Below are 24,410 nucleotides of genomic sequence, written 5' to 3' on the forward strand. Positions count from 1 at the left end.
CTTTGATTTTAGAAATTTCTTTTGAAATAGATCAGAAAAAGAACAGATAATATGAACTCTTGAAAGAAGGCATTTAATAATGCCATATTTTTGTGAGGGATAGTGAGTGTCTTTTTAAAGATAATTCTGAAGTACTTTTGCATTGTTCAGATCTCAAACTTAATGATGAACTCTCCATACCAAAATTCTGGGAAATTAAGAACTATATTGTTTAATTATATAAGTTTTTATCTCATACACTCACATGCTTTTTTTCTTTTCTTTTTTTTTTTTAAATCACACACACACACACACATACACACTCTCTCTTCCTTTGATCCTAATAGTATCAGTTATTTTTTTTACCTGGCTGTCTCACAACTGCATATAAGAAGAGATTCTATTCTGCATACACCTTGATTGTTTAATTTTTTAATTTCCAGCTATATTACACTGATGATGATTCACAATACATGGATAGAAATCTTTGTAGTTAATCTATGTTAAATAATTTTTCAACTGTTATCTACATGTAGCTGTAAAAATAATGAAACATTTGTTGTTCATGATCTAGGCTTGCCTGTCTCCTCCAATGAATTGCCCAATTAATATAACAACAGTTTTGAAGAATTGCTCTTACTCCATGTGTTTCCAACTGATTATTTCACTGTGCTTATGTAAGTGCACATAAGTACTGTGTATTCATGTTTCATTATTTATTACTATACAGTAATTTTATGTTTTTTTTAATTTGTACATTATATTATTGTACTATAACAAAGAATGAAATTGTTAAAAAATATAGGGAAATAGACCTACATATTTTAGCATTCAGGCATGTTAACTGTCAACATATTCTTATTGTTCATGTAGTGATTTCTGACTTGTGTTGAGATCATTGGAATGCAGTTCTCATCATAAAGCAAAAACAGTCAGTTATAATATGTTTGTTATATATAGGGTAGACCAGAAGTCATATGGCAGTTGCTAGAACAGTAGTCACTACAATTTCGTTATTTGATAACTTTGGAGACATTTTTTGTATCTAGCCTCTGTTGTGCTGTGTGTCTAAATATGATGTTCTGCTAATAAAATTTTCTGCTTAAATGTGGATTCTCTGACTGCTCTGTTACTTCTGGAGCACCCCAAGCACCCACACAATAGATCCCTCCTTTTTTACAACCTAATTGATTCCTGGGAAACCATTGTTAAATGCATCATCATAAATCAAACTATTTGTCCATAGGCTCAATGTTGTGAACTGAAGTTATGTTCTTGGAAATATGGAACTATATGATACCAAACTGAAATTGCCACCAAACTAAAATACAGCACTTAAATAATGAATGATAAAGAAATACATTTATTTAATTATGTGAAAGTGACAATGTTATAAGATTTACTGTTTAGAGCTTCTTAGAAAGTCCGCGCGGTTAGCCTAGTGGCTATGTGCTTCGCAACCATATGCCTGGGGAAGGAGTGTCCTAGGTTCGATTCCCGTCGGTGACGTGAGGAGCTGAAGGATCTTCCTCAGCCATAGCCAAGTTAGCCAGTCTTGGGCATGGACAGCAGAGTTTTTTCCCCAGTTTATTCTGGGGTTTTTCATCCTGGAAAGCAGGCAAACTGGCCTTGAGAACTCAACACTACAGGCCATAGGATACACCGGGGCATAAGGCTGACCACCTTATCCTGTAAACGGAGTGAGGTCCGATGATCAATGGACCCTCGACACCGCAAGGTAAAAGAGGGTATAAGGAAGATGAGATGAAGATGAGATGAGATGAGCTTCTTAGAATAAAATCTGCATATATTTTTTTTCTGAACCTAAGGAGTCTTTTCTTTTTGTGATTTTTCCAAATAGTATGACATGACATTCTGTGTGTGTGTGTGTGTGTGTGTGTGTGGTTAAGACATTCAAGCTCTGTTCAAAATTTGGATCATAGTTTACTAATTTTTAAAATCTAAGTGTCCATATTTTTTAGACCAGAGTCAATTTTTTTTCAAAAGCCGCTGTTAATATTTATAATGTAAATATAGTGTAGGAGGTTCTTCGATTTCTTTTTCTTCTTTGATAGTTTCTTGCTCTACCAATTTTGATGACTTCCTTCCTCAATGATACCTCCTTTTTATGTGAGTTAAGCAATTTGTTATATCTTCAATAAAGACCTCTACAATCAACCAGTTTGCTACTTCAGCCAAAATCATTGTTACCTTTTACAAAAAAGACTAAAAACCTTCAAAGTTCTCAATTAACTATGAGCAGAGTTGATTTTAAAATACCTTCAGGTTAGATTAGGTGATCTCATTCCAGACATCTCTAATGGTTTTAACAGCATTCAGAAAGCTGAATTTTTGCCAAAATTGTTGGATCTCTGAGCTATCTTCCACATCGACTGCCTTTATCAGTTTTTCAAATGTCTGGCAAAGATAATATACGAGGGACGTCCAGAAAGTAAGTTCCAATGGGCTGTCAGAGACACAAAAAAAACTTTATTGGAAATTAAAGTAGACATCTTTCACTACTTTTCTACATAATTTCTGCCATTGTTCAGGCACTTATCATAACGGGGCACCAAGAGTTGTATATCTTCATCATAGAAGGTTGCCGCCTGTGATGCAAACCACGTATTGACTGCTTCTTTGACCTCGTCGTCATCGTCTTGAAAGTGCCGGCCACCAAGGAGAGATGTTCAGAGTTTCACCTGTTCAGATGTTTGAACAGGTGAAAGTCACTTGGCGCGAGGTCAGGACTATATGGGGGATGATGGAATTGTTCCCAGCCGAAGGTGGCGAGAAGTTGTTGTGTTACGCTGCCCATGTGTGGGCAGGCGTTATCACGAATCAAAACAATGCCCTTGGTAAGCATGTCATGTTGTTTATTCTGAATCACACAATACAGTTTCTTAAGGGTTTGTCAGTATATACTTGCGTTGATTGTGGAGCCTTGATCCGAGAAGTCTACCAGCAAAATTCATTGTCTGTTCCAAAACACAGTGCACGTGATCTTCTGAGTGGAAACCGTTGTCTTCAATTTCGTCTTGACTGGTGATGAGGTGTGCCTCCACTCCATGGACTGTTGTTTGGATTCAGGAGTTGCGTGCAACACCCAAGTTGCGTCCCCGGTGACAAGTCTGCTCAGGAAAGCTGAGTAGATAATACAATTTCTGATAATTCAGTTTCTCCGACACAATTTCATGAAGACATGAACGTGAAACTTCTGGAAATTGCAGCAAGAGTGAAGTCATAGTGAACCCCCTATTCTGTCGAATCTTCTCTTCAACTGAATGCACAAAATCGACGACCATCTTCAGTCACTAAAGATGGTTGCCCACTGCGTTCATCATCATGCACACCTGTCCTTCCTTCATTAAAAAGTCTCACCCATCGTCGTACCATTGAATCACTCGTTGCATTTTCTCCATAAATCTCAATAATTTGCCTTTGAATTTCAGCTGCTTTAATGTTCCTCACATTCAAGAAACAGATAAGTGACCTAATTTCACATGCGGCAAGTGATTCGATTTTCTTAGACATTATAAACACACCAAGAAGTGTATGCACTGCGAGAATGTCTGAAAATGGCACCAATGCCTTGCTAAGGAATCAACAAACTCAGCACGCATGCCACCATTGCGATCGCAGCACTGCAGTGAAAATATTTTAAAATGGAACTTTTTTTTTCTTGTTCTTTGTTTTGAACAACTTAAAAGGGATCACAGATTTCTATGTTTAAAATATTAAATCTAGTATAAATATTAAATCCGTATATTTAAAATATACAGACTGAGCATTTGTAGTTTTTTTTTAACTTATTTGAATTTAATTAAGCAGTTTTTTTCTCTATTGTAATTCATGCAATTTTATTTTAGGGATTTATTTCTAATTGGTCTTGCTTATTTTTTCAATGATTGAGGGAAGGATTAATTATAAAACCTTTAAAAGGGTATTGCATGAATTTATTTTCGGGGAGTCATAATAGCACAGAGTTTACAAATCCTTTACATAATTGTAATATTTTGATTATGTAATGTTTTGCTTTTATATTTCTTTCTTTTAGATTGTTGAAGGGTCATATAAATTACTTTCAAAAGAAAAATATTCACCCAAGTTGTTGAAAATTATCAGCAGGTATAACTGATTTTTGCTATTTTCTTGATATTTGTGATTTCACTTTTTGTTTTTGCTTATGTTTTATAATGCATCTATGTATCCAATAACTCCTCACTTAACAAAATATATACAGTAAAACCCCAAAGTTACGCAGTAGGTGGGACCAACAAAAAGCGCGTAAGTCAAATTCGCGTAACTCGGGGTATAATTTTGCATGTAATTTATATATACAATTGGGACCAAAGGTTTACAAAAACACCTATATTTTTTAAGAAATATAATCATAATTGTAGTTTTTCGTACATAAAAAAAAAAAAGAAAGTTATTTCGATGTCGATGGTTTCATAAAATATAATAGATTTGTCTGACGGCATAATGTCTTTTTCTTGTCACGCAAAATTTCTTCATAGCAAGCAAATGATTTTTTTATTCCTTGCCTTGTGGCTACAATTCGTTCCTCGTTAGAATCTATGTCCTCCAAAATCTGTAAACCTTTCTTTTATGATTGTTCTTACTGTGGATTCCTGTAAATCGAACTTCTTTGCTAGCTCACAAATTTTCATTCCGCCTTCAAAATCCTTAATAATGTTGAGTTTTGTTTCCAAAGTCAATGTTTTTCTTTTCTTGCCAGCTGTAGACGAATCGGACTTGCTTCTTTTGGATGACATTATTATTTTTTATGTGATAAAATTTTTATCAAGAACATTACATTAAACAATCGCAAGGTTTGTAGACTATAAAAATCGTGTATGAATGGAGACCACGTGAAACACATCAGTGCTTGTTCAAAGCATGTGCGACACTGGCAAATGTGGCCGGCACCTGAAAGATGCGAGTAGTGGTGAGGCGTGAAGCGGGGCGGGAATACGTACATATAAGAAACCGCGTAACTCCGGATTCGCGTAAGTCTGGGTATGACTATATTCTGAATAATATCTTAAAGTGAAAACATGTTAAAGAAATGTAATTTCCCTTATATATATAGTGATCAGAGCTTATTCTACCTTTACCATGAGTTGCCTTGACTTGCACTACTTTGAGGGTCAGCTAGACTTGCAATACGTGCAGGCACAAACTTGACTTATTTGTCTGTTTGCTTACTTGGGAAATGGAGTAAAACCAGGTTTAAAATAGCTTGGCATCTTTAACATTTATTATAACCAACGTAAAATACTTTCTACATATGTTATACAGGGTGTTCGGGATAAATTTGACATATTTATAATTAATTATATTTTTCCGTAAGTTACATGTATTAACACACACTTCTCTTCATTTAAAAGTTTGGACCCTTCTTCATTCATATACAAGATGTCAGAAAGGATGGATAGCTGGAACCCACCTGAATCATGGAAGAGAATAACTTGTATCATGATGATTCGTGCCCGCCATCAAAATAAGGATATTACGACTGCTGCCCAATGCTCCCTGAATACAGTAAAAACAATCAGGCATGAACTAGAGACTTGCAATGGTGACTACGAGGATGTAGCAAGAAGAAAGATCCCTAGCAGACGATCTGATTGCGTTCGTACAGCAGAATTCCTCGCAAATCTGCAGGAACAGGTGTTGAAGAACCCTGGCATTGGAATTCGGGCTTTGTTCGTGGAGTTGCTAACTGTAGTCAAGCCCTGGATAACAAGGGTAGCCAATGGTAGGCCGTATGTATGGCAGCAGGATTCGGCCCCTTGCCACACCTCTGGGAAAAGTCAAAAATGGTTGTCTGAAAATTTCTACGACTTCACCAGTCCAAATGTTTGGCCTCCAAACTCCCCAGACCTTAACCCCATGGATTATTTTGTATGGGGCGCAGTTGAAAAAGACACCAATCGCACTTCCAGTAATACAAAAGCCCAGTTAATGGATAAAATTAAAACAGTTTTTGCGGCCCTTCCCAGGGAGACTGTAGCATCAGCTTGTTCGAGGTTCCGAAGCAGAATTGAAGCTGTGATCGATGCTAATGGTGGTTATTTTGAGTAAATCTTGTTGATAGTATTGTAATTAACTCTGCCTGTAATGTTTTTTGTCAATTCATTAAATTTAATAGATACAAAGAAGATTTTCTTTTTCCTTACGAAACTGTCAAATTTATCCCGAACACCCTGTATATATAACTCATGCTTAGAGATAATAATTATTAACTAACTAAATTTATTTAGCTAATTAAATTATTACACCAATATTTCACCTTGGTCACTAAGGCATCATCATGGGCAGAAATACACTAAGCCTGTGTATGCAGACACACTAACAGGAAAGCAAACATAGACTGAGTGTGAAAGGTGAGATTCTGCAGTTCTTTGTGCCCGTCTGTGGTTGCAGTGATGTATACATGTCACTGTAGCCATTTGTATGGTGATGGATACAGATTGCACTATATCCATCTATATCAAAAAGGATTCAAATCACTGAATTCATGCTATGGATATAGATCTATATCCATGGCATAGTCTGTTACCCAAGAATGGCTGCAATGCAAATAATGGAACTGTGTCTTTGAAATACTACTTCTAGAATCCACCCAAGAACTACAACATTCACCATATCTTAACAAATTCAGCTGCTTCACTTTACCAAAAATCTTGGAGACCTTCAGCATGATTCTATCACTGTACCCATAGAGGGCACTAGTTAAGACTAGATTTGTGCCTTTCACAACCAGTTTGTGTTTCCTTTCCTTTTGGTGTGCATGTGCTCAGCATATTTCTTTATGCCCATGAATGCCTTGGCAACTAAGGCAAAATATTGGCATAATAATTTAATTAGCTAAATAAATTTAGTTAATTATTATCTCTAGATGTTTCTCTTTTAAACATCAACATGTGATAATGTCTAAGCATTCATACCAGATCATAGAGATCAAAGAAATAATTTATAAGAGTAAAGATTTGCTGTTGAGAATTTCTGTGTTTTTGTGAGTAGAGTGCATCAGTAAGATGTCATATCAGTGATTGTTCTCTGAAGAATAAAGTTTGGCTCTTTTATGTAGTTTAGGGGATACATGACTGAATGTGGGAGCAGTATTCCATAAAGTTCCTATTGGATTCTAACTGGATAGATGACTGGAATTTGTTAAAAGGGAGCTTTTCTTTTTCTTCATGAAGGTTATTTTCTTGATCATAAATTAGTAAATAATAATATTTGGTTAACCGATCAAGTGCCGATCAATTTTATTATTAACTGAACCAACTAGTTTCGCCACACTTATCTGTTGGCATCTTCAGGGCACTTACATATAGGTTTAAACACTCTCATAATTATGCGTAACTGCAAAACTGACAAGAATAAAAACTGACTAGAATAATTACAAATAAAATAGTATCGAACGTGAGTGAATGTGCTGACCTCTTTATGGAAGACTTAGAAAACAAAATCTTATCACAAATTTTTCCTAGACCTAAAATTTGGTTTAGATATGTGGACGATATCTTCATCATATGGAACAATAACAAAGATGACATATATGATTTTCTCAAAAAGATCAACGCTTTCCATCATTCTATTAAATTCACTCTGGAACTTGAAAGAGAAAAACAACTTCCGTTTTTAGACATCTTAATCAAAAAACAAACTGATGGCAGTATAAATCTATCAGTGTACAGAAAACCGACCAATACAGGTCGCTACCTACATTTTAACTCCTCTCACCACATATCACATAAACTCAGCATTATACACATGTTAAAGAAAAGAACTATTTGCATCACAACGGACAACAAGACCCTTCAAGATGAGTTAAAATTTATTTCCAACAATCTGTACTTGAACGGCTATCCAAGAAGACTAGTCAATAAAATCCTTTTCACTGAACCACCACAAAGAGAACAAGAAGAGATTCAATATATAAAAACGATTGCAATTCCGTTTGTAAGTGGCATCTCCAACAAGCTCGCCAATCTCCTCAAACAACACAAAATAAGAGTAACATTTAAACCTATAGAATCTATTCGTAAACTACTAAGATCTCCAAAAGACAACCATCCTTTCTATAAATATGCTGGAGTTTATAATATTCCATGCTCATGTGGCTCTAATTACATCGGACAGACTTCGAGAAGCCTCGAAATCAGGCAAAAGGAGCACATTGGCTATGTCAAAAACAACAGACAGGACATTTCTGGCCTATCGTCTCATTTCTCCACAACTAACCATGTCATCGAGTGGGACAAAAGCTGTTCCCCTTACTTAGAGGAAGATTACCATTCAAGAATTTTCAAAGAAGCAGCCACAGTCGCCCGTTCTACTGTGAACCTTAACAGAAATCAAGGCCTAATACTCCCAGAGATATGGAAAACCCTAATCAGAACCTTAAAAACGGAAGAAATGAACTTTAATACAAACTACAGAAAGTACCTCAGCAACAGCTAGCTGATCTTGTACACGCGATACGTGTTTCACTCACGTTCGATACTATTTTATTTGTAATTATTCTAGTCAGTTTTTATTCTTGTCAGTTTTGCAGTTATGCATAATTATGAGAGTGTTTAAACCTATATGTAAGTGCCCTGAAGATGCCAACAGATAAGTGTGGCGAAACTAGTTGGTTCAGTTAATAATAAAATTGATCAACACTTGATCGGTTAACCAAATATTATTATTTACTTTTCTTTTTCTGTTGTTCTCCAAATTCTGAAAATCCCTTTCATCTTTTTTGACTTTTTTTATATCACTAAAGCTCAATTTTCTGCAATCCAGCTACCATTTTAATGTCTACAACCTGCAACTGGCTTATGTTTTTTCATTTCCATAACCAAGTTGGATGCTGTGTCAAAATATTTGCTGTAAAAGTGACCCAGTTTTGGACATCCATTTGCGCACAATTCCAGATAACGCTCACCACCACCACCCTTCTAACATACTTGAAAATTCAGATCATAATCCTATGCGAGTTTCAGTTATTAATGAATGCCACTCTTAGCCTTGTGTCCTTTGGCACTGCAATGGCACCACGAATTTTTTCTGAAATAATTTTTGTTGGAATCCAAAGTTTTCATTCTCCATTTTATTCATATTCACCACCCATGGTGTAAGCCTTGGTTTTACAACAATACAGTCCAAGCAAAAAATTCAGTATCGTAGTTAGCTTCATAGATAATCCTCAATCTCATCCTACATTGAAATTTACAACAGCCGCAAAAAAAATAAATAAATAAATAAACACAAAAACAAATTAATTAATTCAATTTGGACTTTGAAAGGGCTAAATGCAAGCAACTTACCTCTTGTTAAAATGAACATCTTATCTTGGTAGTGTGTAGTGTTCGTGCAAGCTCCTGATAAGATAAGTATTATTTTCAGTTATCGTTGATAAAACTTACTTAATATTGCGTAGTTTTGTTTGCCTTGCGTATTTTAGCGCGTCTGTTTGTGTGTTTTTGGTGTGTTATAACTTATTATTTGATAAAACACGTTGCAATAATTATGGCGCCTGTACGAAGGAAAATGGCGGCCAGTAATGATGGTTCGCCATCTTTATCAAAGAACGGTAGTTTAAAAGAAATTAGTCAGTGTACTAGCTGTAAAATGTATGCTTTGCGGAGTGCGGTCGGAGTGTGGATAGATGATAATAAAGGATTGAATGTATGTAGAAAATGTAGGGAGAATGAGGAATTGAAGTGTATTTCGGATCGTGAGTGTGATATTTTTGTCAAACTTCAGAATGAAGAAAATAGCGATATGACAAGAAACAGCAAGGTTGTACATGAGAATTATGAGAGTGTGAATGATAGTATTAATGGTTTCTCAGAGAATAAAAAAGATGAGATAGATGCATTGAGTGAGATCGCGTTGTTGAATGGTGCGATAGAATGGGCAAAACAGCAACTAGAGTGCATGAACAAAAGTCGACTGAATGAATCAACCAATTATAAAAGGTATGACAGGAAAAATAGGCGTATGAATGTGAACATGAACAAAATGAAGGATAGAGTGCTGTATGGAGACTCGTTAGTACGAGGTGTGTTAGTAGAGGATTTGACAAAATCGTACCAACCTGGTGCGACCATAAAGGATGTAACTGAATCTATTAGAGAGCAAAAGGAAAGGGTGAAAGAAATGATTGTTGTGGCAGGTACGAATGATTTGAAAGGAGATAAAATGGAAATGATAGAAGACCTGAATGAATTGTTTGAGGTAGCAAAAGAAAAGAGTGAGAGAGTTAGAATGAGTAGTCTTTTGCCACGGTATGACAGTGAAATGCTTAAAAGGAGGGCCATAATTGCGAATGACTTAATGCGTGGGTTATGTATGACGAGTGGTGTGGAATTTGTGGACGTGTGGAGTGAGTTTGATGGACGAAAGGATCTATATAAGATGGATGGCTTGCATTTGAATGGTTACGGTGTAAGAAGACTTGAGAAAATGTTGCTGAATGTAGTGGATGTGCAAATTCAGGGAAACTAGATTTGTTAAGGGGGGGGAGTAGATATACAGTCCTTAGGGAGGCAGTTGAATGTGTGAATGAATATAATATGCTAGAGCAAATAAGGACAACAAACCAGAGTGGGATGGTTAGTATAAGGCATCAAGGTAGGGCTGGGGCAAATGGGGTTCTTAAATTCATGTACACTAATACTAGGAGTATTAGGAACAAGAAGGAAGAGTTTTTGGCCGTGGTTGGCACTTCCAGACCACAGGTTATTGGTATTAGTGAAACATGGCTGACTGTAGATGATATAGCTAGTGGGATTGAATGTGATGGGTATAGTGTGTTCAGGAATGACAGAGAGAATAAAATGGGGGGAGGAGTATTGTTGATGATAGCTGATGAGCTCCAGCCAAGGAGAATAGAAGTTGAATTGCAGGATAGAGAAAAGAGCACATTTGAGGCCATTTGGTGTGAGATTGTGGCTAGCAGAATTAAATATACAATTGGGTGCTGCTATAGACCAGGTGATGGAAAAGATGGTGGTGACAGTATGCACAAGCAACTAGAAGAAATGAGTGGAAGGAGGGTGATTATTATGGGAGATTTCAACTATGGTCGCATTGATTGGAGTGAGGAGAGGATACACGGGAGGAAGGAATTGGATTTTATGTGGTTATTAAGGGATAACTATCTGCGACAGCATGTAATGGAAAATACTAGGGGTCAGAGAGTGCTTGACCTAGTAATTACATCTGAGGATTTGGCTGTAACAAATATGACCACATTGCCACCAATCGGTGAGAGTGATCATAGGGTCTTGACTTGGGAGGTGGCTAAAGGTATAGAATTTTCAATTAAGACAGGGTACATGTGGAATTATCGGGCTGGAAAGTATGACAAGCTTAGGAGTTTGATCGGTTCAGTGCCATGACATGTACAACTGCAAGGACTAGAAGTTGATAGTGCATGGGAGGTAGTTAAGAAGTGCTTGCATGAAGCAATGGCTGACTGTATACCTAGAGTCCGAATAATAAATCAAGTAGGGGTTAAATGGATGAATAACACCATTAAGCTTGAGCTGCAAAAAAAGAAACAACTATGGAGGGAATTTAAGGAGAAAGGTGACCGACAGGCACATGAACGGTATAAAGCGCAGGCCAGAAGGGTGACGAGTGTGGTAAGAAAAGCAAAAAAGGAGTACGAAAGAACATTGGCCATGCAGGCTAAAGTGAATCCTAAACAGTTTTTTAGATATGTAGCAAGTAAAAGGAAAAATGTACATGGCAGAATGATTTTAAAGAATGCCGGTGGTAGGGAGGTAACTGAATCAGTTGAGATAGCTGAGTTACTGAGTGAGCACTTTGCAAGAATATATCATCCAGCTGGTGACATTGCAGAAACGAATAAACCAGTAGATTATACGAGAATTGCGGTGAATGAAGTGGAGGTGAGTAGTCTATTGCATAACCTCAATGTCAATACATCTGTGGGATTGGATGGTATACCAGCTCGTGTAGTACGAGAAGCAGCTAAAGAATTGTCAGTACCCTTGACCATTTTGTTTAATTTGAGTCTCGGGTCTGGGTTAGTCCCGAGCGGGTGGAAGGAGAGGAAAATAGTTCCACTGCATAAAGGTGGTTCCAAGACTGCTGTTGTAAATTACCGACCGATTAGCATATCAGGAATCATTGTCAAGGTCTTAGAGAAATTAGTCAAGAAAAGAATACAGGATTGGATAGATGAAAATGGGATATTGTATGGGGGACAACATGGTTTTGTGAAGGGTAGATCATGCCTCATTAACTTGCTCACATTTTATAACACAGTGACGGCTGAACTGGATAGGGGAAATGGGTTTACAGTGATACTACTGGACCTAGCCAAGGCCTTTGACAGGATACCACATGGAACCCTAATCAGTAAACTGGAGCAGATGGGGATAGATATAGGGTTGGTAAGATGGATAGGAGGGTGGTTGAAGGAGAGATACCAGAGAGTGGTTTATTCAGGAGTGGAGTCAAAAAGACGTCTTGTGACTAGTGGAGTGCCGCAGGGCTCTGTTCTTGGACCACTGCTTTTCAATTTGTTCATCAATGATATTGGAAAGGATTTGAAAGGAAGTGTACACTTGTTTGCTGATGATGCAAAGTTGGGTAGAGCAATTGTGAGTGCACAGGATGTCAAAATTTTACAGGATGATTTGGATAGTTTGGAGAACTGGGCTAGGAAAAATGGATGTCAGTTTAATGTGGCAAAGTGTAAGGTTATGCACTTTGGGGTGAAAAGAATAGCAGCAGTATATCGCATTGGTGGAACCGTACTCCAGGAGATTGATGAGGCCAGGGATTTGGGAGTGCTGGTGGATAGGGAGTTGAAGTTTAGGGGGCACATTGCGAAAGTGACTAAAACAGCTCACCAAATCACTTGGCTTATGAAAAATACTTTAACATGCAGAGACAAACAAGTTGTTGTTCCTCTGTATCGAGCCTTGATAAGACCCCATCTGGACTTCTGTGCCCAGTTATGGGCACCAGGGTTTCTTCGTGATGGGGGAGGAAGTGGAGAGGGTCCAGAGATGAGTGACCAAGATGATAGCAGGTCTGTGGAATGAACCTTATGAGAATAGGTTGAGGATTTGTGGGTTGCAGAAATTGGACGATAGGCGAAGGAGGGGTGATATGATTGAGACATTCAAATTACTGAAGGGTTTTTATAAGATTGATCCAGAAGATATTTTTGAAAATATGACTGGTCGTGGGAGGACTAGGGGCCATGCATGGAAGCTGGGCAAGAGCGTGGTTGACAAGGGTGTTAGAGCTAGGTTTTTTACTTGGAGAGTGGTGAATGAGTGGAATAAGCTTCCAGAGTCTGTTGTGGGTGCTACGACCGTGAATGAGTTCAAGGCAAGATATGATAGATACTGTGTGAATGTTGAATAGTTGTTCTTGACATGATGTTAGGGCCTCCCTCGATGAGTCTGTCGACTCCTTGGAGTTTCCCGGAACAATAATAATAATAATAATAATAATAATCTTCTTATCACTTGCCAAGGCCATTATACAAAACTGGCCTTCTGGCATCAATCTTCTCCTGCTTCACATAGATGACCTAGGCACCACATGCATCACCTTGTATTTCATCAAGAAGTTGAGAAGTATTTGAATAGTTAGATACCAAAAAATCTCTGGTCATGATGGTATCCTCTCTCATGTCCCTCAGTTGGCAATGCAGGCTGAAAGTAACCCAAAAGAATTTTATCGTTACACATGACTGCGAAAGAATAATTTAACTGTATTCAGACAGTGCACTTTTGTCAGAAGCAGATGTGATTATTGAAATAATGAGTGCTCATTCATTATTGATGCAAATTAGTCTGATGTATACAACATGCTGCACTGTGCTACCACTACAATTATTATTATTATTTGACACCTCCAGGGAGTCCTAAGACTCATCGAGGGAGGGCACCTACTCCACAACTCTCTGTCTCCACCACTCAACCTCATCCACAAACTGCATCTACACCAATGCCATCTACTGTTCACCATTATTATTTTCACATCCAATCACAAACATCCATGCCCACGGTGGGATTCGAACCTGCAGCCTTTTGGCTGGAGACCGGATATGCTACCCACTTGGCCAACCAGGCCGGCAATGGATGAAGAGATAGTGGTGCATGAGAAGGAGATTCTGTAGCTGTTGCATAACCTGGATAAGAATTTGACAATAGGAACAGGTGGGATATCAGCAATATGGTAAAGAAATGTTCAGCCGAACTGATTAGGCCCTAGAAATGGTTATATAATTTGAGGCTTAGCTCAGCCCAGAAAAGATTTCACAGGAATGGAAAGAATGTAGATAGTCCCATTGTACTAGGGTAAAGCAAAAAACTGGTGTCCAACTACTGACTTATCAGTATCCATGGAGTAGTGGTGAAGATTTTAGAGAAGCTAGTAAACTCATATACAGAAATGTGTTGACAAACAAGCTATACTCTTTGCACCAGCATGGGTTTACTAAAAGGAGGTCATGTCTGAACTCTTTGCTCATGTTTTATTATAACATTATGGCTGAGTTGGATAAACAGAAGAATGGATGCACTATGGTACTGTTTGACTTTGCTAAGTATTTGACAGGATACAACATGAAAGGAAGTTGCATAAATTGGAGGATATAGGATTGAAATATAAATTATTGACTTGGATAAGTGGATGGCTGATGAACAGTTAGGAGAAAGTTATTATTTTTGGAAGGGGGTATTAAAAATCTGCTAGATTTAAGGTGGCCCAGTGGTGGAACCCAAGTTCTTGGACCATTGTTCAATTTATACATTAATGATATTGGAAATGACCTGACAGAAGATGCTCAGTTGTTTGCTAATAATGCAAAGATAGACAGAGCAATCAGGAATACTACTGACATGTGACACTTAAAGAATAATTTGTAATAGGCTGGACCTGTGGGAATGGTTATCTATTCAATGTACAAAGTGTAAAGTTATGAACTTTGGGATGATGAGACTTCCATTAGCATATTGTATTGCATTGCTATTATGATTGGAGAAACCACTTCAGATATGAATCTTTTAGGAGTTATGGTGGATAGGATGCTGAAGTTCAAAGGGTTAAAGAAAAAATTACAAATATAACTCAGACGATAATTGCAGTGCTGAAATGAAGATTGATATGTAAGGATGATGAAGTCATTTTGCCTCTTTACTAGACCTTGATATGACCACACCACTATACACAGATTTGGTCTTCTGGATTGGGGAAAGAGGGGGGGGATAATGATGTGGAGAGGATGTAGAGTTACAAAATAATAGCAGGATTATGGGATGTAAATTATGAGGACAGAATGAGGAGTCATGATAGAAGACTATAAACTTCTGAAAGGTTGTTATAGGATATATCGGGTGATGGAATTTTTTGTTATATGAAAGACAAGGTGGAGTCCAGAGAAGTTGAGTTTGCTTGCAATTTATAAACGCGGTGAGAGAATGAACATTTTTTGTATCACAGCAGCGAGTGAGTAGAACAATTTGCCCAAAGTGTGAGTGAATCTAGTGTTTGAGAGAACAGAAAGTTGGTGTGGGTGTAGTGTATAGCCTCTCTGAATGGGTCAGTGACGCTGTAGAGGTCTCCGATGATGATAATATCTTTTCTGGAATAGAATTTGACAGGTACAGTATATTCAAGAAAGATAGGAATGGTGAGGGAGTGTTGCTAATGGTTGCAAATAAATTAAATTCAACCAGAGTAGAAATCTCAAATGATGAATGTACCCAATCAGATTTCTGCTGTGCACATCAGTACTTAACTTCATGTTAAATTTACATAATTACTAGCTTGATATTAGTAATTTTTCTCCAAATTAGTCTGTTATTTTCAGGACTCTAATATTTTGTCAGCTGCTATGTTTCATTCTCACTTCTAACCGTATCAATTCACCTAGATCTTGGTCTTCCTCTGAGTCTTTTTCCTACAGTCCTGGCACCAGATACCTGTTTTGCTAACCTTTCTGTTCCATTGTGACTACACTTGTGATGCTAATATTATTAATAAAATAAAAAAAGTATTGGGTTTGAAGTTGTTGGTTTTTTCAGATTATCCATGTCTACAGACTTGGGATAATCTGAAAAGGAACTGTGACCTTCATAGACAGATATAACTTCATGGCTACAAGAAAGCCTATTATAGGTTATTTCAGCTATGAGGATATTGACTGGAGAGAGAGAGAGCAGAAAGCATGCAACATGAAGGAGAATTTATAGAGTTACTGATGGATAATTAATCAGCATGTGACAGAAAGGACTTGAGGTGTAAGAATGCTGGATCTAGTAACAACATCTGAGAATCTATAAATGAGATGACTGCCTCCATGCAGTTTTGACTTGGGAGAGTGACAAATCAAGTAAGAATTTTAATTATAATAAGTATGATAAGCTGAAAAAGACATCTAGAATTAGTGCTCATAAGTTCACAGAAATCTGAGATAATTTTTGCTGTGCAGCAAGTAAAAGAAAGAATGACAATGGGAAAATAACTTTAGTGAATACAGGTGTGGAAAAGTGTTGCATGCACTAGAAATAACCAAGATGTGGAATGATCACTTTAGTAAGGTACATTTCAAGGAGACTAATTATTTCTGGATGCTGAGGGGAGAAAGCTATATAAAAGAATAGAGGTGGGTGAGTTAGAAGTTTTGAGTTTTGCAAGACCTTTTTGAACAGAGCTATGGGATGGCATCCCAGATAGTAGCTAGGATGCTGAAGGAAATAATGTCATCTCTGTTCAAGACATTATTTTTTTTGCCTGTCCAGCCATTAACCCTGTACAAATCCCAAATCTGCCAAACTCAGTAATTCAGCTAAAAACTAAATAAAAATTCTTGATGACATCCAGAAGAGGTTAGCTAGTTGTTATATTAATTGATCACTCACTAGATTTGTTTAGACCACAATCTCACAGATACTGTATTTCTGCATTAATGTGTTATCTACAGACACTTTTATGGGTAATGTTCACTGAGTTGAAAATTGGAGTAATGATGAAGGCCAGCTCAGTGAACAGTAATAACCTGAGTAGCATGTGTCCAATATACAATTTCAATCTAGCTGCATAGGAACAGCCTTATCCAGAAAGTGTCATCCAAGGACTACAACTGCTATCTGTTTAAAAAGAATATATTCCCCCCCCCCTCCTCTCTTAACGTAGGTCACACACACACACACTGTACCATGAGACTTTAAATCAGTCTCACATGTGGAACTGATTTAAAAAAAAAATGCAGGTTTTGCATTTTTATCCTGTAACTTATTGTATAAGTTACAGGATTTTCAGTATAAGATGGAGTTTAATATACCATTAATAAAGCTTGATTAGGATTTGCACCCAACAATAAAAAATTCATTAATATATAGAAGAAAGAAAGTACTTGAAATACCAGAGCCTACATGTCTTTACTGGATGCTTTAATTACTTGGGTATTTGTAGAAAAATTTGAGGGCAAAAAGTTTTATGTCCTCAGTATGCATCGAATGGCTGGCCAAGTTGCAAAAAATCCAACAGATGGGAGTATGCAGAAAACATTTGTGCCATATCCTATCATAATCCTCAAAAATATCAATAATAACTTGAGTTTTTTCAAGCCCTTCTCCAGAATTTGTTCAAACACGAGTGATATAAGCAGTATTTTCTATGGAAAGCAGAAACCATACTGGAGAGTATGGTTTCTAAATAGGTAAGAGGCTTCTGAATAGCATAAAAATTGGTTACAGAAGGATGTTGCCATTATTTTGGCTAGAATTTAAGTGATTCATTATTTTAAGAAGAGAAAGTTTTTCTTGTATGAAAATTAAAAGTTTTTATGAGACTGTTCTTTACCAAAGTGAAACTTCAAGGCAGTACATGTAATGGACAAAAAAAAAAATGGAAACACTGAGCTATCGGGTCGCATTATTGGTAGTTGCAATGCAGAGTCTACAATGCATCAAACACAGATGCAGTTGATGTGCAGATGTACTCAACATTCCTGGGGACATGTGTATAGAGACAAACAGAGTCCTGCTGTTTATTGCATAGTAGAATGAAATCCAGAAGCCTGTGTAGCTCAGTGGAAGTGGTGCTTGCGTCCTCTGCGCTTGGCCGCTTGAAGTCAGACTTAAGTTCAAGTCTAGTTGCCGACTGGAGGAACTTTTTCTATGCCTTTCTTCAACCGATTCCCAAGTCAGTCGATCTCTGGCACGGGCAAGCGGGTTTTCCTCCTGAAAACTCAGGTTTTTTATCCCATAAACTCAAAAAAATCAACCATAGTACCCACATTTCAGACAGTAACATATCTTGTTAGGGTTAGGTACCAAGAGATGGCAGCACTTGTTTGCCAGCCTCTTCATCGGTGGCTGCTATAATTAGTGATGGACATGGGCCAGCTATCTCTGATTGACTACCAGTCGAGATTGAACTGCCAACTCAGTCTCCAAAAGCTAGAAAGGGTATAAAGGCCTCGCCTACTCTCTATAAGGGAATAAAAGGCGTTAGCTGATTTGATTTTTGATTTGATTAGAATGGAATCCTAGGAGGATCTCAGTGAGTTTGAAAGGGATGTGATTGTTTGAGTCAGGCTGGCAGGTGCATCTATGACCAGAACAGCTGAAATTGCACATGTTAGTTGAAGAACAGTCTCTAAAGTTATATCAGCATGGCAGTCGACAGGACAAACATCATTAGCGAAATGCAATAGTGGACGAAAATGCTTGCTGCAAGGAGGAATGTTCAAGCATTAGTGTGCTGTACCACAAAAAATAGGCAGGCTACTGCTGAGCAATTGTGTGAACAGTTCAACAAAAACTCTGCACTGGACCGGGAACTACACAAAGTTGGATATAATGGTCGGGTTGTCTTATACAAGCCTTTGATCACTCCTGTCAATGTATGCCATCTTGTCCAATGGTGCAAAGAACACAGACAGTGGACTACACAACAGTGGAGGAATGTGATATGATCCAATGAATCCATTCGCACTTTTTGATGCAAACGACGAATACGTATGTGGCATCAACCAAAGGAAGCTTACCAGCCTGAATTTCTAACTGTGAAAGGTTTTGGTGGTTCAGTAATGGTGTGGGGTGTATTCTCATGGCATGGTTTGGGTCCATTAGTTGTATTGGAAGGCAAAGTGGAGGCTGCACATTATCTTTCAATCATAAGTTATCATCTTTATCCCATGTTGACACACTTTTCTCCTACAGAGCCAGCTACGTTTCAACAGGATAATACTCAAGTTCTTGCAGAACATAATGGTGAGATGTCCTATCTGCCGTGGCCACCCCAGTTGCCAGACTTTAATCCTATAGAACATTTATGGGACATGTTGGAGCAAGCTCTCAAGCAATGTTTCTCACCTCCAAAGAACAAAGACGAATTGATCCAGTTTCTTTTGGAGAAATGGTATAAAATTCGTTCTGTTGAGTTTCAAGCACTGATACAGTCTTTTCCTCAAAGAATACAAGCTGTACTAGATTCCCATGTCAGACCAATGTCATATTAATTGAAACATGTCACTGTTTCCAATTTTTTTCCATTACCTGTACATAATCTTTGAATTTACTAAAAATGTTTTAATACCTAACAGAAATCTTCACTAAATAGTTTTCACCCTGTGCTCATAATATTTTGCATTGTGTAATTTTTTCATATAATACAATTGGTATGTTGCAGTTGCTTAACAGTTGATCCTGATAAACGGCCAGATATTTTGATGGTAGCAAATCTGTGTGTGGAAGAATTAGTTGGTTATATTAATGACCTTACTGTCCATCAAGAAATAATACAAGAAAAAATAAAGTTGGAGAAACATAAAAGAAACCAGTAAGTATATGGAAATAATGTTGAATAAATCATTATAGTCATAATTATTTAATATGCAAATAGCATATACATATAAACTTGTTCATTGTAAACACGATTTCATTAAGGTTCAATCTTTATATCCATGAAGCTTGGATTATTGTAGCAGTCTTTATAATCTTTACAAATTTTTATAAGATGGCAAATAAAGTCCCTGGTTTATATTTGCTATAGATAAATAATCATAATTATATTTATGTTATATATATAAATATTTATATAAATTCAAGGAGAATTTGGAAAGCAGTATGACTGGTAGTGTACTACTGTAATGGCCTCAATTGATAAGCAGATTTCAACTTGACATTCAGTGAGTCAGTAATGCAACAGCCATTGCTTTTATTATATTCCATTATGTTTATAAATTCCATAGCTGTTTTACATAATCTAGTTTTCAAGGCTGTCATTGGAGAATGATATTTCATATTAAATTAAAAATGCCAAGAAATTATATTCTTGTTTAATCCTTTATGCAAGTGTAAGCAAACAAAGTTTACACATAAAATATCTTCAGGACTAGGCTATTTGTATATTATTATTATTATTATTATAATATGGGTATCTCCATGGAGTCAGAAGACTCATCACGGAGACTCAAACTATCAAAACAATATCTATCATACCTCTTCTTGAATTCATTTACAGACGAAGCACTCACAACTGAGTCAGGCAATGCATTCCATTCATTCACCACTCTCCAAGCAAAAAATCTAGTTCTCACACCCTTGTTAATCACACTTTTCCTTACTTTCCAGGGATGACCTCTTGTTCTTCCATCACTATCACACAGCTGAAATATTTCCCTGCATCTTTAATAATTTAAATGTTTCTATCATATCCCCTCTTCTCTGCCTATCAACCAACCTCTGTAATCACAAGCTCTCAATCTATCAATGTAGGGTGCATTTTTTACACCATTCACCAACTTAGTCACTCTCTTCTGAACCCTTTCCACCACTTCATCTCCAAGGAATCCAGGTGACCAGACTTGAGCACAATAATCCAGATGTGGAAGTATCATTGCCTTATAAAGAGGAACAATAACCTTTTTATCTCTGGATGTTGTGTGTTCAATAACCAAGTAATCCTTTGTGCTATCTTGGAACCTTAGCAATGTGCCCTCTGAATTTCAACTTCCTATCCACCAACACCCCCAAGTCCCCAGCCTCATCAATCTCTTGGAGTACCATTCCATCGATGTGGTACACAGCTGGTAATCTGTTAATCCCAAAATGCATAACTTTACACTTTTCCACATTGAACTGACATCCATTACCTTTTGCCCATTTTCCCAGCTTATTTAAATCATCCTGCAAACTCTCAACATCAGATTGATTTTTTATTGCACTACCCAACTTTGCATCATCAGAAAACAACTGAATATCTCCCTTTAAGTCATTTCCTATATCATTTATGTACAAATTAAACAATAATGGCCCAAGCATAGAGCCCTCAGGCACACCACTGGTTGCCTGCTTCATCCTGGACTCTGCTCCTCCATACACTACTTTCTGGTATCTCTCCATGAGCCATTCTGTTATCCATATCACCAGTTTAGTATCCATCCCCATTTGTTCTAATTTGCACAACAGTATTCCATGGGATATCCTGTCAAAAGCCTTAGCAAAATTCAGAAGTATCACTGTGTAGCCATTTCCCTTGTCCAACTCAGATGTCACTCTATTATAAAAAGTTAATAAATTGCTAAGGCAGGACCAACCTTAACAAAACCATGTTGGCCCCTATAGAGTATCATATTCTGATCCACCCATTCTTGAATTCTGTCCTTAACCAACTTTTCCAATACTTTTCCACCACACCAGTCGAGCCACCTTTATGCAAAGGAACTATTTTGCCTTCCTTCCATTCCCTAGGGACCATACCAGAGTTGAAACTTAAGTTAAATAACCAAGTAAGAGGTGTTGACAATTCCTTTGCACATTCACGTAACACCCGAACTGATATCCCATCTAAACCTACAGCAGTGTTGTTTGCATTTAAATTCTGCAGTATACTAAGTACCTCTGATTCATTAACTTCAATTCTCACATCAGTTATTGCTACAGGTACAGAGATATCTTCACTTGGGTGATAGACTTTTGAACACTGATCACTCAGTAACTCTACTATTACATCTGATTTGGTCACCTTGATACCATCAGCACCCTGTAAGGTTATCCTTCCAGAGTCGTTTTTCCTTTTACTTGCCACATAGCATAAGAACTCTTTGGAATTACCCTGGATCCCCTTGACTAAGGTCTTCTCATAATCTGATTTAGCTTTTACTATGCTGGTAACCTTTCTAGCCTGAGCTTTGTACTGCTCATGAGTGTACTGATCACCTTTCTCCTTGTAAATTCTCTATAACATTTTCTTTTTTTGCAGATCAAGCCTCATAATACTACTCATCCATCTAACACCTACCTTGTTTATCTTCTTGATCATGGGAATACACTCTGATATTGCCTCCCTCAGATACCTGCTGATTATATCCCATGCACTGCTAACATCTTTCCCCCTGCAATATTTTCTGCCATGGGATGGCTGTAAGCTCACTCCGAAGCTGGTTATAATTAGCTAACCTGTAGTTCCATATATGAGATTTCCTCTTAAGAGAGAGATCCACAAATTTTGCAACCTCCCAAGTTAATACTGCATGATCACTCTCACCAATTGGAGGTAACAATGACACCTTGCTTATGCATATGTCCTCTGAACCTATGACCAGATCCAACACCATCACACCATGAGTCCCTTCAGTTATGTGCCTGAAGGGATTCGTGTAATTATCTCTTAATTCAAGTAATTATCTCTTAGAAGGTGTATGAATTCCATTTCCTTTTTGCCACGTGATATTTCCTCCTTCCAATCAATATCACCATAATTAAAATCCATAATAATCACTAACCCTGCGCTCATTGCACTAATTTGCTGATGCAGGAATTCAACATCACCCCTAGTACCCCCTGGCCTACAGCAGCAACCAACTGTATATTTGGTTGCATTGTCACTATTTCACACCAGACCGCTTCAAATGAACTATTATTCACACGTTTACCCTTTTGATATACTACTTTTTTTGGCTGCAACTCATCAGCTATCATCAACAGTACTCTTCCCCCCCCCCCTCATTCTCTCTTCTCCATCCTTTATGAACTCATTTTCTACACTTTCCAGCATGACTCTCCCAGTTTCATTACTTTCCCTCATCACGCTTTTACTTACTCCCTCACTTTCACAACATCTCATTTCCTATCGACCTCTTGTACTTGCATTCTGTTGACTCCCGATCACTTCCATACTATTCATTACTCCATCATTCACCAAATTCTCTCTCTTACTTAAACCTGTTCTAGTTATTTCAGCTAATCTCGATAGTCCTAATTTCTCTATTCATCACATTTAACTCAGACTAATGACTTCACATTAATTACCTTAGTATCCTATAATTGCCTAAGTATCCCAGAGGCTTGATATTAATTACTTTAGCATCCATATATACAAGGGGCCTAGTTGTGATATCACTTCATGTGCAAACTTTGTTTGCTTACACTTGGATTAAACAAGAATATATTTCTTGGCATCTAAGTTTATAACCAAGTGAAAAACTTTCTGTGACATTTCATGTGTCTAAAAACAAAAATGTGCCATAGAATTTGTTTTTGTGAAGTTCAGAAAAGTGATAAAGAAATAAAACAAAGTTAAAATGAATACTTAACAATGCCCAAAGAAAGATAAATCATCACTGTTACAAACCTCACTGAGAACTGATTGTTGAAAGAGGACAACAAAAATTATCATTATGAGAATTATCTGCCAGTTTAAATGTGGTATTGAAAATTATCATTATATTGTTACAGTTGAAACATGAGCAGAATGTCTGCAAGATAGGTTTTCCATGCTTATGATGAACAAGATCAGCAAATTAGTTTTTTCCTCACATCCCTCTCAATATACCACAGTAATGATATTACTATTCCCTATGTTCATGCTGGTTACTTGAACAAAATTTGATATTTTAACATCTATACAGTGGCGGCCGGCGAAAATTTTAAGTGGGGGTGCTGCATATACAAAATAAAATTTTAAAAAATTATTTTTTTTCTTAATCAGTAACCAATTTATGAATAAATACATTTATACGTTAAAAAATTGCTTTATTAAAAATATTTCGCCCTCACCACGAATAAATACCAATAATAAAAGTTTCGTATCTCACAGAAATAACGAGCGCAAGCATACGATACACTGCCCAAAGAGCAGTCAAGCATAAACAAATATCGGCGAGTCTACCTGCAATTGACACGATCGTTCTCACACTGTGTTAGATCGCAGTGTATTTGTTTCATGTAACCATAATTGAAAAAAATCATTCTTTTCATATTTTCAACATTTACACCCGTCATAATTCAGCCTTGTATCTATAATAAATAAATAATTATATGTTATTTTAACAAAATAAAATAAGATTTGCAAAAAATAGTTCACCCTTTCGTATCTCACAGAAATAACGTGCGCAAGCATACGATACACTGCCCAAAGAG

General features: G+C 37.1%; 1 protein-coding gene across 2 annotated transcripts in view; it reads left to right on the plus strand.

The window, feature by feature from the left end:
- Window positions 1-24,410, plus strand: part of LOC150105647 (serine/threonine-protein kinase Nek10-like) — a 268,426-nt gene that overhangs the window by 193,121 nt on the left and 50,895 nt on the right. For both annotated transcript variants that reach the window (XM_090394286.1, XM_090394287.1), the window contains exons 23-24: window positions 4,037-4,107; window positions 19,678-19,827. In XM_090394286.1, coding sequence (XP_090250412.1) covers window positions 4,037-4,107; window positions 19,678-19,827 — 221 coding nt within the window. The remainder of the gene's footprint in view (window positions 1-4,036; window positions 4,108-19,677; window positions 19,828-24,410) is intronic.

This window comes from Typopeltis vanoorti, chromosome 6 (genome assembly GCF_054136105.1).
Source record: "Typopeltis vanoorti isolate ZY-2024b chromosome 6, IOZ_Tvanoo_1.0, whole genome shotgun sequence".
Classification (NCBI taxonomy): Eukaryota; Metazoa; Arthropoda; class Arachnida; order Uropygi; family Thelyphonidae; genus Typopeltis; species Typopeltis vanoorti.